We start from the raw sequence: 16,132 nt of genomic DNA, 5'->3' as shown, positions 1-16,132 counted from the left end.
CCTTTGGTTAATTCATCCTGTTTAGTTAGACAATTTATTGATCCACTAGCATAATCTTTGTGCTATTCATTACATTTATGTATACCAAATACATATGTGTATGTATTATGTAATTAGCTTAACTAGTTTGATGTATCATGCTAATTTCTCCTTCAACTTTTTGAGTGTTTAGAAATATTTTAGCTCTGTGGGATGCTCACAGGATGGTTATATGACACAGTTACAATATTGATTAAACTAAATGTACTGCTTTAATTTCTATAGCAATGCACTGGAATCACGTCATTTACAGATTTCCTGATTCCATGCCTACACAATGTAAATCACCAGATTTGTGTGGGAGCTGGGAAATCTGCACTTTTACAAACACCACAGGCAACTCTGATATAGATATTACAAAAACACCATTTGAGAAATACTACTAAATGTGGAACTATTAGCACACATGAAAATATATACATATATAATATATATGTCATAGAAATTTCCCTTGACTTTAACAAATACTTCATTTTTTATGACTTCCAAATTCCTCCTACCTCAACCTATTTGATCATTAAGGTATAATTAAGTAACATGAATATTAAATTAAATATAATACTAAGTTATATATAATATTAAGTTATATATGTTATAATATTATATTGTTATAATTTATGTCATCATTAAGTTACACATTTCCAATTTCGGAGTGGGGGGTGGGCATAGACATGCTCTGTTGGAATCCTGCTGAATCTTCAACCGCATGCCTTAAAAAACAAACTCATTTCTCCTCTGGTTCCAGTATACAATTAATTTGTCTTCCTGACCTTTCTATTATTATGTCTTTTCGGTCATCTAATCTGAAAAATTACAATTAGTATATAATTCTTTATTACATCTGAGATATTTAGTCACTCATTCCTCTCGGTTCCAGTCTTTGATAATGATCCTTTTTTATTTCACTACGTGGAGTTTCTAAATTGATTAAACTCCTCTCATAAAACATCTATCATGGAGTAGTCCCCAACCCGATCTAATCTCTTCATTTTCTTGATCTGCATCTCTCTAGCGACTGTGAATTTTCCCATCTTCCTTCCTTTCACAAACACATGTACCACCTCCACTTTCCGCTTCTCTTTGCTCCAGCGATTCTCCCCACTCTCTCCATCATCAATTTTTTTTTTAAAGATTTTATTTATTTATTTGAGAGAGAGAGTGAGAGAGAGAGCATGAGCGGGGAGGAAGGGCAGAGGGAGAGGGAGAAGCAGGCTCCTTACTGAGCAAGGAACCCAATGCGGGGCTCTATCCCAGACCCTGGGATCATGACCTGAGCCCAAGGCAGACGTTTAACTGACTGAGCCACCCAGGTGCCCCACCACCACCACTTTTTTTTTTTTTTTTTTTGCACTCTAGGGTTCATTCTCATTAGCATGAACACACGGTTTTATCTAACAATAAACCAAAAACCAAAACTAAAAAAAAAAAAAATTCTTTTGACTCTACTTCCTCCTTTAGTCCTATTTCTTTGTTCACCTTTGCTTGCAAAAGTCCATGAAAGGCTTATTTGTACTAATTGTGCACAACTTCTCTTCTCTAATATGCTCTTAAAACCACTCCAGTAAAATAGTCAAACACAAAACTCCTTTCATCACAGTAACCAATGACCTCCATATTATGAAATCCAATGATCAATTTTGGAGCTCATCTTATTAGCTGATCATCAAATTTGACACAATGGATCAGTTACTTCTTCCTATGTTTTCTTCATTTGGCTTCCAGAGAACCGTATTTTCCCGGTTTTCCTCCTATGTCATCAACTCTCCTTTTCAAATGCTTTTACTTGTTCTTCCTTGTTTTCCTGACTTTTGGAGTGTCCCAGAACTCAGTTCTTAGCCTTTTCTTTTCTTTTTCCTTTCTTCTTTTAATTTAATAATCACTTCCAATTCTAAACTTCCAAATTTAGATCTCTATCCCACACCTTTAATTCTGAACTAAGACTTGTATATATCCAACTGCCTCCTTGAAATCATCACCAGAATACTAATTAGCCATCTCAAACTTTAACATGTCCAGAATTCAGTTCCATATCATATCTCCACAAGTTTAATCAAAAGCTTTTCCAGTATCACTGGATATTTCATCCTGTCAGGTCTTCATGAAACCTTAGAGCTATCCTTATTTCTTAGAGTTGTTTCTTCTTTTTCTTGAACTTCACATCTCATCAGTTAGGAAATTCACTTAACTTTATCTTGAAAATCTAACAATTTTCATCACCTCCACTGCTATTTCATAATCCTAACAATTATAGGATCTTACCTAGCTTATTGCAAATAATGTCTATTTTTCTACTTTTTCTTCCTATAGTTTTCCCCACAAAGCAGCCACAGTGATCCTTTAAAAGTAAGTCTGGTCACTAGTTTGCTAAAAACCCTTTAATGACTCCGCATTTCACTTAGACTAAAAGCCAAATATGGGTCTTGAGCTGGGCTCCATTAATTATTTTTCTTTTCTACCGCTTTCACCCATGCAATTCTTTTGCAGTCACATGACCTACTAGCTATTCCTTTAACAAAATGAGCTCCACTCTGGATTATGTATTTTGCTCTAAATGCATTTCTGGCTGGAATGTCTATTGCTGAGATTTCTGGTTGGCTAACCCCCTTCCTTTAAGACTTTGCTCAAATCTCAACTTCTCAGGTAGGTAACCTCCATCATCCTACAGTTGCTTTACCGACCTCTCTTACCCTACTTCATCTTTTCTTTCTTATCACTCTCTAGACAGAATGTGTCATTAACTTATTTATATTGTTTATTGTTTATTGGTTTTTCCCCTGATAGAGCAAAAAATTATGCAGAAGCAAGCCTCTCCATTACTTTGGTTGCCGATGCCCTTAGAACAATGCCTGCCATGCAGTAGATATCCAATAAATAATTCCTGAATGAACACAGAATGAATGGAATTCTAGTAAGAACCAAGAGATTAAGTTTGGAAACAATTTTAAAGAGTATCTAATCCAACTCTCCAACCAAGGCTTTGTAAATAAGGCAATATCTAATGACTTCCACCTCATTGCCCCTGTTGTCGCACCTAAGCAGGTAACGCCAGACTATTAGAGTTGAAAGAAAGCTTGGATGTTGCCGATGAGGATCCTGATGCGCTAAGCAGATGACATAATTTACCCAGTTTCATCTACCAATAAACAGTCAAAGCTGAAACTGGAACTTAAGTGTCTTTGTGCAATGTCATTTTTCATTTCACTGCAATGGAATCAGTTGACATTGAACAAGCCTCAGAAACTTTTATCATCCAGTAATAATTGACTGGATTCACTGCATTCCTGTCAGATCACACAGTGTTGCTGCTGACTGTTGTTTAACAAACTAGAACTTACTGATTTACAATATACAGCTTGCAAGAAAGGCACTAGCTGATAGTACTCTCTGTGCTGCACGATTATTGGGCTGGCTTGGTCTATGTTGCCAAAGTCAAACACAGCCTTCGCAGGACTTGCCTCACTGCCTGAACTTTAGGAGCAAAATTTAAAGTACAATAGCCAACGGCAAGTCCCCAGTCCTTCGGTGAGGGACCTGAAGTCAAAGGCACCATTTGTAATTTTAATGAAAAGAATGTGAACCTCTCCTTTATTCATATTTCTCTTTTGAATTCTATTATAAGTTGAAAATATTATATGAGCAATGCATAGGAAAAACCAATGCAATACCACCTGAAATATAATTTCTCATTTTGATAACCATGACTTAAAACGATATGAGAACATTAAAGGATTTAAAGGAATTAGAGGGCCAGGATTAGACTTAAATTTTTATTTTAATTATTCACAGATCATTTTATACATCAATTCCATAACTAATACAGTTAAAAGGAACACTGTTTTGTGATACTGAAGTGGCTATATACAGTATTATTAATTTACTGACACTATGTCTCTTTAAACTGGCATTTATAGAAATATAATATAGTTTGGGCATTTGTATCACTTTCTTGAAAAGTACTAAATGAACTTATTGATAGATAGATAGATAGATAGATAGACAGATATATCTCCAGGATTCAGACAAGTCTACCCAAACATTTACTGTAACACTAATCTGGACTCCGGGAACAAAACTGAGGGTTACAGAAGGGAGGGGGGTGGGGGATGGGGTAACTGGGTGATGGGTATTAAGGAGAGCACGTGTGGTGATGAACACTGGGTGTTATATGCAACTAATGAATCTTTGAACACTACATCAAAAACTAATGATGTACTATATGCTGGCTAATTGAACATAATAATAATAAAAAATAAAAATAAATTAAAAATAAATAACAGTAAAACAATAAACTTCTCAGTTACTGTTTTCTTCCTAAAGAAGAGGGAAATAAGTAAAGTGTCCCAATGTCATTTAATTAGAAAATGCAGAGAAGAGCAATTCATGGATCTGATGCTATTATTGGACAAGCTACATTGTTCTAGAAACTCAGAAACATAAACATAGATGTTCATATAGAAACACAAATCCTTGCTAAGAATGCACAATCTGAAAAGAGAGTGACTACATGAACATAAATACGGATATTATGATCCCCAGAATAAATGTGTTAGTTTCTAGACCAAATGTGTTGGTTTCTAGAACTCAGTGGTAATAAAGAAACAATTAGAAATTGTTTTGTAATTTCCTTCCTTATATCTAGTAATCAAATACATCGGGAGTTTAAAAACTTAGATTTTTAATGGAATCACTTGCATACCAAAAGATGGTATAATTATTGGAAAATTCCTGACATTATCATCCACCTTGATATGATTCCAATATGTATCACTGTAGAAGTAACAATTTCTAAAACAAGAGTTTTTGAACTCTCTAACATTTTAAACCAGGATTCTGCTGAATTTCATTGCACCTGGGCATGAAATTATCATGGGAAGAGTAAAAGTTATATAACCCTGAGTATTGACAGCCTGAGGGAAGAAGAGAAAACAAGCAAACAAAAATCAAAGTGGGTATAGCTAGTGTGTAACTTCTGTCTTACCTTCAAAGGAATGTATTAGAATGACAGACCCACGTGGTACTTTTGCTAAATCCCAGATAACTATAAATATTTTTTGTTAAACATCTACTCAGTGTCCTTTCAGCAGCAGCCCACAATATCGTCTCCTCTTTCCTCACACTTTCCTTCTCTGGTCTATGTGATACTTTATTCCTTCTGCCTCTCTAAATGCACTTCCTCTGTGTCCTTTGCTGGATAATGCTCCTAAGCCTGGGCTTTATATGCTGCCGGTGGTGCTCAGTCTCAGTCCTAGTTACCTCACTTCTCATTCCAACCTGTCTCTAGCTAGCCAATATTATTGATGTCTATTGGTTCATTTACCTTAGATATCAACTACATCCTATCAGTTATACTTCAATGGAGAAATCCTGAATCATATAAGCAGACATAGTTGTCTATTAGGTGGCTTAAATGGGACATCTCAAAGTGACCTCAATCTAAATAGATATAAAAAACAATTCTTAATATTCATGGCATTCCCACTCCAAACTTGACCTTCCTTGACAATTTCCAAAACAGTGAGTATCTCTACTGGCTTTACCAACTTGTGCAATCAGAAAATGATGCTTTATTTAAACATTACCTTCTTTATCACTCCTCAATCCACTACAGTCCTTTTCATTATGCCTCCCTAAATACCCCCTAATTTATTCTACTGCTTTATTTCCATCAATACCATTCTAATCCAGGCTACCATGATTTTTTTTTTCTTGGATTATAGAAATCACCTCTTAAGTGATCTTCCTACAGCTAATTGAGCTTCTCTTCAGATCAACCTTTGCACTTAGTAAGAACAATCATTTGAAAATTCAAACCTTTACATGGCTTAAAATCCTTCACATGGCTTAAAAGGCCCTTCCTAGTCTAGTGTTTACCAATTGCCTTACTATACCAATCTCATCATTCTTCACTCAGTTACTGATTCATAATCTACTTTACACTTCAATCCTATCAGTGCATTCAGATTTCTAAAATAGTATAATGAAACATTTTCTCCTAAAAATATTATACTCCAAAAACATGTTCTGAAAACTCTGCAGTTGCCATGAAACCATGTCTTGAAGTGTGTGAAAAACAGACCATACTAACCCAGATCATAATGTTGAATTTTTGCCTTCAGACAACAGATTACATAAAAGAGCTATTTACAAAAACAAAGGCAAATTATTTCCCAGATTATTCAATTAATTTGAAAGGAAACACCAACTATGGACTGGCATGCTAAGAACATAACTGTAGATTACATTAGGAACATCTTTTCTTACACAGTTGTGCTTAAGTCACATTACTTTTCAACGACTGATAATTAAATACTGATGGAAAGTTCCATCTTTCAGAATTCCAATCTATTCGATGTATTAGTACCCTTATCTTCAAAAATATCCCTCAAATTTGACAGCTTCCCCTTACAATTTTCCTGTAACTTTAAGTTCTTTTAAATAACTAAAGCTTTAAAGGCCCTTACACAGTTGTGCTTTGATCCCCAGTCAGCCTGAGGCAGTGACATCAATGCTAGGTTAGAATAGCAACTATTTACTTACCATATTGTAGGTGGCTCAGAACCTTCTATTTCTAAGTAATCATACTTTTCTTCCATTTGGAAATCAGTAAATATGAGTGAAATTGTGTCTCCAGGCTCTGCTACAATGGTCCAAGTGCAATCAGCATTGTTATGGTACTCATTAGGAAAACTAGGGCTTGAAATGATGCCACTGGATCCTCTCATCGTTCCTCCACACGCATCTTCAGCTGTTAAAACAAGGACAAGATGTTCAGTTATATGTCATTAAGAAAAATGCAATTAAAGCAACTCTGTTAACAGTTTTGGATAAAAACAGCAGTCCAAATATTGTGACACCAAGTGCATATTATACTAATAAAGATTAAATAAAATGAGAAGTCCATGAAAACATTTTAAACACATATATAATCTATATCTTGGCAATTTTATAACCATTAGTTGAAATAGCAATGAAAGTAAGTAAAAATTTACAGTCCTATTAGATCTCAGGATAACAGGACCAAGATTTTCTTTTCATTGATTAGGTGATGAAGTGAATAAAACAAAACCAACATTGTTCTTAAGGTCTATTATGGGAAATCTTTAATCACTTTGTACACATTTATGGTACGACTGAGTTTTATTTTTATTTTTTTAATATAGGTATGTACAAAATAAAGAAAATTTAAGAGAAAATATAATATTTGTCAGTGGCATTTTTCAAAAACTTTTGAAAGTATGTGTGAAATTAAACTTTAAATAAAAATACATTGGGGCACCTGGGTGGCTCAGTTGGTTGGGTGTCCGACTCTTGATTTCAGCTCAGGCCCATGATCTCATGGGCTCCACACTGGGCATGGAATCTGCTTGAGATTCTCTCTCTCCCTCTCCGTCTGCTTCTCCCCCCCCACTTGCATGCATGTTCATGCTCTCTCTCTCTCTCTAAAATAAATAAATAAAATCCTTAAAAAAATACATCACTTTTCTAGGAAACTTTAGAAAGAAATAATATAGTAATTAATATATCTTTGGTAATGCAGTCCCTGTAACTCTACCAAATAATGTAAACATATTTTGCTAAGTATTTATGTGATATATGTATATACAGTATTATAAATACATTTTTACTAGCTTTATATTAGGACTTATGGTTCCCATTTTCCAAACAGTGTTCTCCACAAGTCTACTTTTGGCCAATGGTGTATTCTAACAGAGGGGATACTTGACCATCTATGTTTAGTATGAGATGTGCAAGATAAAGTTCTTTGTTTTAAAAGAAATTGAAGCTGTAAAATTTGTCTTGTCATAACACTGTTCAGCTCAGTCAAGTTAATAGGTTACTAGTTTATTTATACAATAAACTATCTCAAGATTTAGGTGGTTATCTTGAGCCACTCAGAAAATTCCATCAATTTAAGTCAAATGTTAGAGGAAAAAATTTGGCTCTATAATGACCAAATATTATTTGATGTAATGATTTATATCCATAACTTTAATAGAGATGGACAGCATCTTGTTTAACTCCATAATGGGCCAGGAATAGCAAAATGCTTTGGTACCAGGAACAACATTATTACTATACCGTATACATCAAATAACATTAGCTTCTTCCTGTCACTCCTTTTCCATTTAACTCCATAATTCATAAATTGAAAGCAAAAGTTTATTAATCTTAAAAGATATTTAACTTTTATCACCCACTATTGTAAAAGTTATATTTATTTTCATTGCATGCCCTCTTTTTTTTTTAAGATTTTATTTATTTATTGGACAGAGAGAGACACAACGAGAGAGGGAACACAAACAGGGGGAGCGGGAGAGGGAGAAGCAGGCTTCCCATGAAGCAGGGAGCCCGATGCAGGGCTCGATCCCAGGACCCTGAGATCATGACCTGAGCCCAAGGCAGACACTTAATGACTGAGCCACCAGGCACCCGGCCCTCTCTATATTTTTAAATTTGGGGGGTAATTAGAAAGAACTTGTGGTCCTGTCTAGACTATGAGACATATTATTACAATTTTCTTGGCAGAACACACAGTGCCTTCCCTCAGTATTTAACTTTAACCTCTGGTAAGCATGTCCTGCTCCCCCTATCCCTGACCCCAAATTACCTCTACTCTTTGTCTTCCCAGTACCAACACCAGGACTGAGTAGTACTTTGGAAATAAAATGTTACACTATCATATATTTGTAGTGTAACTAGTACACAACCTATTCAAACCATAGCTCTATGAGCTATTTATTTCCATTTCTCTAGATTACAATCCCAGGCAAACATATATTTCAGTTGACATTAAAATTTTTTAAAAATCCTTTTTTGTTCAAAAATCTCAATTCGTTGATTAATACTTCTAGTGCTGGCTACTCACAAAATAATTGACTTCATCGGGTTAAGGTTCTTTGCTTTCCCTAGCTTGGGCTTGTGGCAGATGGGGCAAAGGTAAGGCAGAACAGTGAGCTCTTCTTCCCCGTTTTCCCTCCTAGTATTTTTGTTCATATACCCCTACTCACCGAGCATTCTGTGATTCCTCCTGGAGTTGGATGTGGAAGGGATCGGGGCACATGAGTCCTTTTCCTTTTCTGATACTGATTTGGTACCATTTCCAAGGGTTTTAGCAGATGATTAAAGAAAGATGGTTCTTTTGCTCATGAACCTTTATGGGATCCTCAGAGGTGTCCCATTCATTTTTCTTCTTGTGGGGGAATGTGTCTGTTTGTCTGCCTACATTTCTCCCTTACAACATGGATATAGAATAATTTACTTCCATCTTCTTTCCAACTGTCTCCTTATCCTTCCAGGTGGGCCTCTTGGGAAGGATCTAAGACAATTCATGACCCCAACTCCCTCACAAAAGTCCTGCATTTGGTCAAATGAAAACATACCTCATTTATTATTCATCCTCTGTGGAAATGTGGTTTCTTCCCACCTGCAGCCTTATGGCTTTACCATCAACATTTAAGTATTTCAACCATGGTTTAATAATAATACACTGTGTCCCCAACATTACAGGCCATACAAATCAATTTCTCTGCATGGTTTCCTTGAAGATCCTCAATGTAGGCTCACAGAAGAGAGAAATCAACCCAAATCCCTAACACATGAGATGGATCACAACTTATAGAATAGCTCTCTCTCGGGAAATTTTTATTTTACAGCAAAATAACCTCAACCCAAAAGTATGAGTGACTTTTACTTGAAAAGAAGATGGGAACACAGATCTTCCAGCACTGAAACCAATGTTCTTGCCAATTCTTGTATCAAGTTCTTTGTTCAGCACTCCTGTTTATCTCTTATCTCTATACAGAGACTATCATAAAATCAGCATCTGACAAAATTATGAAATAGGTAGCTTGCTTTTAGTACGTGTTAGATATATAACAGTTTGGCTAAGTGGCCCTACCTGAATGCTGTAACATTTGTATTGTGATTTGGCCTAGATTTAATACAATACTTATAAAAGCCAATACATTTTCTGTAATCATAGACTGTTTTAGCAAAATATATTACCTAAACTAAAATTTTTATTTATTTTTTTAAAGATTATATTTATTTTTTTTGACAGAGAGAGAGAGAGCACAAGTAGGCAGAGAGGCAGGCAAAGGGAGAGGGAGAAGCAGGCTCCCCACGGAGCAGGGAGCCTGATGCGGGGCTCGATCCCAGATACCCTGGGATTATGACCTGAGCCGAAGGCAACAGCTTAACCGACTGAGCCACCCAGGCACCCCTAAAATTTTTATTTTATAACAGAGTTGGAAAAACTGGAAGGCAACATTAGAAAAAGCCATGAAACCCTCAAATCCAGTGCTGTGCTCTGCTAAGTAACATTGCCTGGTCACTGGTCAAAGTGAGTTGGTCTTTGAGTTCATTCAGCATCACCCTGTCCTGGCCACCAAGCTTGCCTGCTGGATTAGTGTTGCCTGCAAGATCTTCTGTCCAACAATTCACAGAAAGGGCAGGAGTCACTAAGTTTGTTCAAGAGAACCATTTCTTAACAGACTCCAGACACATATGTGATCATATTGGCTATTTGTAAAATTTTCTGTTAATTTTAAAGTGAATTCATTTAGACATCTGTTCAAAACATATCCATTGAGATCTATAAGGTGCCAAGGGGGAAGTGTGTTAGTCTCTCGGGCTACGGTGATGATCAAAAGGTAGGGTAATCTCTGCCTTCATTGAGCATTCTGTCCAGTAGAGTGTGAGGTTCTAAACAAATGACAGAACAAACACTTAAAATTACATTTCTGTCAGGCACTGTGAATAAAGATCATTTAGTACAGACATCATATGGTGGGCTTTGAACTAGTTAGGGAATTCAGGAACACAGACTCTTTGAGGAAGTGATTAGAACCTGAAAGTTTAGATCTGAAGCCTGAAAGGTGAATAGCAATCATTAACTAGATGAGAAGCAGAAGGAAACGTGTTCTAAATAGGTATACTGACACTTTCCCTGGAGGAAATGGGCATTCTCCAAACAGAAAATCTGTGTGCTGTTGCCAAGACAGTGAGGGGCTATGTGGTACCAAATACAGTTGGAAGGGCAACTAGGGGCTAGACCTTGTAGAACCTTTCTGACAAGCTTATGGAATTTTTTTAGAGCAATGGAAAGTTATTGATGGGTTTTCAGCAGAGATGACATGATTGGACTGGGTTTTGAAAATATCAGTCTGGCAGCTCTTTGGAGTTGACAGAGGAATGAGAAAATAGAGGATCAGATTAGGGGGCTGAATCAAGAATTCAGGCAAATTTTTCCATGATTTATTGCTTCCTCAAGATAAACAATCTTTTGTTTTTCAGTGTTTTAGCGTATTTTTATCTCAGTATCTTCAAAAGATTAGTTTGATCTTTGTAGGCGCTCTGGAATAAATAGCATCATGACAAAATAAGTTAGAATACTCCTCTTAGGCCTGTTTTTAAGAATAATACTTTTTCACCTAAAGAGTAAAGCAATGTGATTGAATATCTCAGATTTATCTTGTAGTTAACTAGAAGTTGTGTTGGCTTCAAAATGTAGTTACTTATTATATAAAGAATATAGTGGATAATAAAAAGGTTGGTGGTTTCTCTACTCTTGTTCTAAGAAAAGTGCATAGGTTGTAAGATTGAAAGTATGCTATTTTAAAAATATATGTATATGTGTGTACATATACATATACTGGATGATGGAAAGTTGCATGTTAAGAAGCTTGCAGTCAATTTATTGTAAAACAGGAAGAAAACAACCAGTTCAGCCAATAGAATCAATGAGGGCAATGTGGTCTTTTAAGAATAAGCATTTTTTTTTAAATAATCTTTTTGACTTAGGACTTATTCCAATAGTCTGGGGAAAATACTATCAACTCTCAAATTATTATTTTTTTTTTTTTAAAGATTTTATTTATTTATTTGACAGAGACAACAGTGAGAGAAGGAACACAAGCAGGGGGAGTGGGAGAGGGAGAAGCAGGCTTCCCGCTGATCAGAGAGCCCGATGCGGGGCTCGATCCCAGGACCCTGGGATCATGACCTGAGCCGAAGGCAGATGCTTAACGACTGAGCCACCCAGGCGCCCCCAACTCTCAAATTATTAATGTACTAAATCTATTGATAAAAACTATGGCTGTTAAATTTAAAGTTCTACTAAACCTAATTTTCCTTGTTTACAATATTATAAAGCTATCATCAAATAACTTCTACTTCTTTAAAATAACTGAATTTATGTAAACTTGGTAAACAATCTCTTTAATCTCTCACCTATAGAACAGGGAGAAAAGTCATAAATAAGATAAAAAATTAGTTGTATTTAAGTGTAAATATTAAGAAAAAAAGTTTAATATTTCCCCACAAATATATTTTTCCTAAAATTAAATTTTATTTACTTTTCATTTCTGTGACATTCATTTAGATACTGAAAATACCAGACTTTGTTTTGGCTTTGGGTAGGAAACCATACATTTCATTTAAGATGTTGTAAATTGGAACTGCCCCAAAACATGACAGCACAAAAAAAAAAAAAAAAAAAAAAAAACACAAAAAAACAAAAAACAAACACACAGCATCAAAAAAACACTTAAAACAGTTTTCTGTAGCACATCTTTGCAGATATTGATCTCATACTGTGCTCTGCCCTGCTAGTAGTTTCTTCTGAAATAGCTTAGGGATGGGGCGCAGGGGTGACAGGAATTAGGCTTGTTTATCAAAAAAGATAAATGAACTGTAAATCATAGAAAATGAGTATACTTGGTGAATTCCAGATGCTAAGCATTCAATCCAATGTCAGACTATATCATGGGAAATTTTTTTTGCAACTCTCCCTTGTTAAATCTCAACCTTCTATTAGCAGTCAAGTAAAACTGACATCTACATGGATTATTGCTCCTTTGTAGACAGGCATCACTGTTGTACCTCTTAATTAGATAAACTATTTAGATATTACATTCATTAATTATCCATTATATTACATATGCAGAGCAGCCGTTCCATTTCTGTGGCTATCCTTGTTTACATTTCATAGTTCAGCCTTATGCATCTTCATATTTAAGGAGAAACACTTTTCTCATAGAGAAGAAAATTGTGCAACGGGGAGATAAATTGTACATCTTCTAGATTGGTAGTTTTATGTTTTTCAAGGCACAACACATAATGCTGTTCCAAGTTTTAAGGAAAAGAGAAGTAGATTTTTTATGATGATGGAGAAAACCAAAGTGCCCTTATTTTCATTTCTCGGTCCAGTCCCCTCAGCTCCTTTCATACCAGAACAGATAAAATTAAATTCATCTGAGAATCAGATTTATAACAACTTGAAGAAGAAAAACATTCATCGCTCATCCAGATGAACACTTCATGGAAAGATAAAGTAAGCTAAGCATCATGGCACTCAGCATTGAGGGTTTATTCCTAAATACTCAAATACGCATTGGAGCAAGTATCTTACCTTAATTATATTTACCTTCCTAAGAGACATGTTTAGAAAATGAGAAGGTAAGTTAATGCACTGAGGAAAGTAATTAATAAATACAGGGATTTTTATTTTCATATTTAGCTTAAAATCTCCAAATAAGAAAGAAATAAAAATCATTCATTCAATGATAATTTAAATTATTTAAAGATTTGGAGGAAAAAAATTTTCAACCAAGAGGGAGGCATGACAGAGCAACAGGGAGCAAAGTTACATGCCTTTCTTAAAAAAAAAAAAAATTAAAAATTAAGCAAAATAAAATTTTTTTAACACTGCAACAGGGCCATACAGAATTGTGACTCTCAGAAAGGAGAGGAATAAAGGAGGAGAGCCCTATAATTGCCTGGCTTTCTATCTAGAAGCACATTCAGGACCAGAGATGGGGATTATCAGTAGAACATGATGCTCTCCCTGAGCTAAGTAGACAGTGTTCAGGGAGCATGACATGCCCAAAGTTGTAAGACAGGATTCAGAGAGGGAGCTCTGTCAAAAAAAACTCACAAAATCTACAAAGTAGTGCCCTAGATCTTCGCTAAATATGAGCAAATGCACATAAAGGGTGAAATTCTATGCAGACAGGCAAAGAGAGACCAAGGATCTTTGTGCTGAATGGCTCCAAGAGAGCACACAGGGTTGGGTATTTTGCAAATTCCTCCAGCTAGGGTAGAGAGTTCTCTTTAAATAACCAGAGTATTCAGTAGAAATTCAGAAGGGATGAACTTCATTAGCGGGGCTAAACAATCCCTAGAGCAAAATTTACTCTAGAACTGCCCTAACAAAATTTAAAAACAAACCTCAAAGACACTATCTGGACCTAATGTAACTTCGCTTTATATCAGGAGAAAATCCAACATTCTTAAAGGATGAAAACTAAATCCAACACTCAATAACTTAAAATTCACAATGTTCAACATCTAGTAAAAAAGTAGTCGTCCTCTCAAGAGGCAGAAAAATACAACCCATTACCAAGAAAACTATTACTCAATAGAAACTAAACAAAAATGATGGAGATGTTGGAATTGTTATAATTTTGTTCTACAATTTAAAGCAAGGCTTGGCAAAGAATATACCAAGCTCTATGTGGACTATACCCTGTTTTTGTATGGCCTAACAGCTAGGCATGATTTTTATAATTTTAAAAACAGATGAAAAACAAACTAGAATCAAAGATAAATATAAGATAGAGACCATATGTACCATGCAAAGTCTAAAATATTCATTATGTAACCCTTTACAGAAAAAATAAACACAGTGAACATAGTGAGGAAGGAAGATATGTAGTAACCAAATAAAACTTTAAGAGACAAAATACATATTATTCTAAATGAAAATAATTGCTCAATGGGGCTTATAGCAGATTAGATACTACAGAATAAAACATATTGAACTTGAAGGCAGAGCAACAGGAACTCTTCAAAATGAAGGAGAAAGAACAGAAGAACTTTAAAAAAAAATTTCCCTGTAGTAAAATATCAAGCATTCTGACATAAGTAATACTGAAGTTCCAAAAGGCAGTGGGGCAGAGTGGAAGCATGGAAAGCTATTTGAAGATACAATGGACAAAGAAAAATCCACATTTGATGAAAACTAAAAACCCACAGATATAAAAGGCAAAGGGTTTTTGGCATCCTGGTATGGCAGAGACAATTAGCTAAACACCAAAATTCCTGTTCCACCCTCACATGTGCTGTTGTAACTGGAGGCAGCTGCTCAATTAGAGCAAACTTTCCTGTGCTTCCCATATTTAGGTCCGGCCATGTAACTGAATTCTGGTGAACAGTCAGTGGTGAGAGCTACCACTGCAAGTTCTGCCTATAAAAACCTGCCACAGGATCACACATACTCTTTTTCTCTCCTTATGTTATCAGGATATTGTGCCCCAAGTGACCTTAGAGACCACATGTTGATTGAAGACTTTTTTCCACGTAGATACTTGAAATCTCTGTCTCCCTCTAATTTTTAAACTCTATAAAGACAGGGATGGTATTTGTTTTTGTTCACATAATACCCCTATTATTTAAAAAAACGATATTGACATATAGTAGAGGTTTATATGAATGTACTGAATTAAATATAAAATAAGTAAATGAATAAATATAATTATTTGAACTGATCATCAAATTGGATTTGATCTCTGGACCATTTATAGAGTAGAATAAAAAGAGAATCACAAAGAATATATCACTATTCCAAAGCAGAGGAATAGTACGGTAATTGCAGCAAAAAGCCAAAATTAAGTAGAAAAATGGGAGAAACTTCCAAATAAATTTTAAGAACAAAATGTATGTTGCATGGCAAAAGCTTCAAAATTGAAAGGAGAGCTTAACTGGAAAGGCTTATTGTTATTCGGCACCTACAAGGTGGGAGTGAGTTAAGTTTTAGATTTTTCTCCATATTTAATTTCAATAAAGCGCAACTTCAGTATTTGCAGAACTATAAATGTAGACTATTCAAGAGAATCACCAGATAAAATATACAACTTAATGTGTGAATTTAGCAAGACCACTTATACACAGGCAATAAACAAGATATCAGTACTGAATAAATAGATACTGAAATTTTTAAAAATATCATTTCTAATAGGATAAAATTTCAAATATTTAGAAATAAAAACACTAAAAACATGAAAAACCTGAGCAAAGCTCCACTTATATTTTT

The 16,132-nt window shown here is 35.2% G+C and overlaps 1 protein-coding gene across 6 annotated transcripts in view; it reads right to left on the bottom strand.

Moving 5' to 3' along the window:
• The window catches only part of CSMD3 (CUB and Sushi multiple domains 3), a 1,190,044-nt gene that overhangs the window by 827,029 nt on the left and 346,883 nt on the right, over positions 1-16,132 (bottom strand). For all 6 annotated transcript variants that reach the window (XM_078072078.1, XM_078072080.1, XM_078072079.1 and 3 more), the window contains exon 5: positions 6,577-6,784. In XM_078072078.1, the coding sequence (XP_077928204.1) occupies positions 6,577-6,784 (208 nt within the window). The remainder of the gene's footprint in view (positions 1-6,576; positions 6,785-16,132) is intronic.

This window comes from Halichoerus grypus, chromosome 5, assembly GCF_964656455.1.
Source record: "Halichoerus grypus chromosome 5, mHalGry1.hap1.1, whole genome shotgun sequence".
Taxonomy (NCBI): domain Eukaryota; kingdom Metazoa; phylum Chordata; class Mammalia; order Carnivora; family Phocidae; genus Halichoerus; species Halichoerus grypus.
Note: the sequence above shows the minus strand (reverse complement) of the source record. Positions and strands in the feature narration are given on the sequence as shown.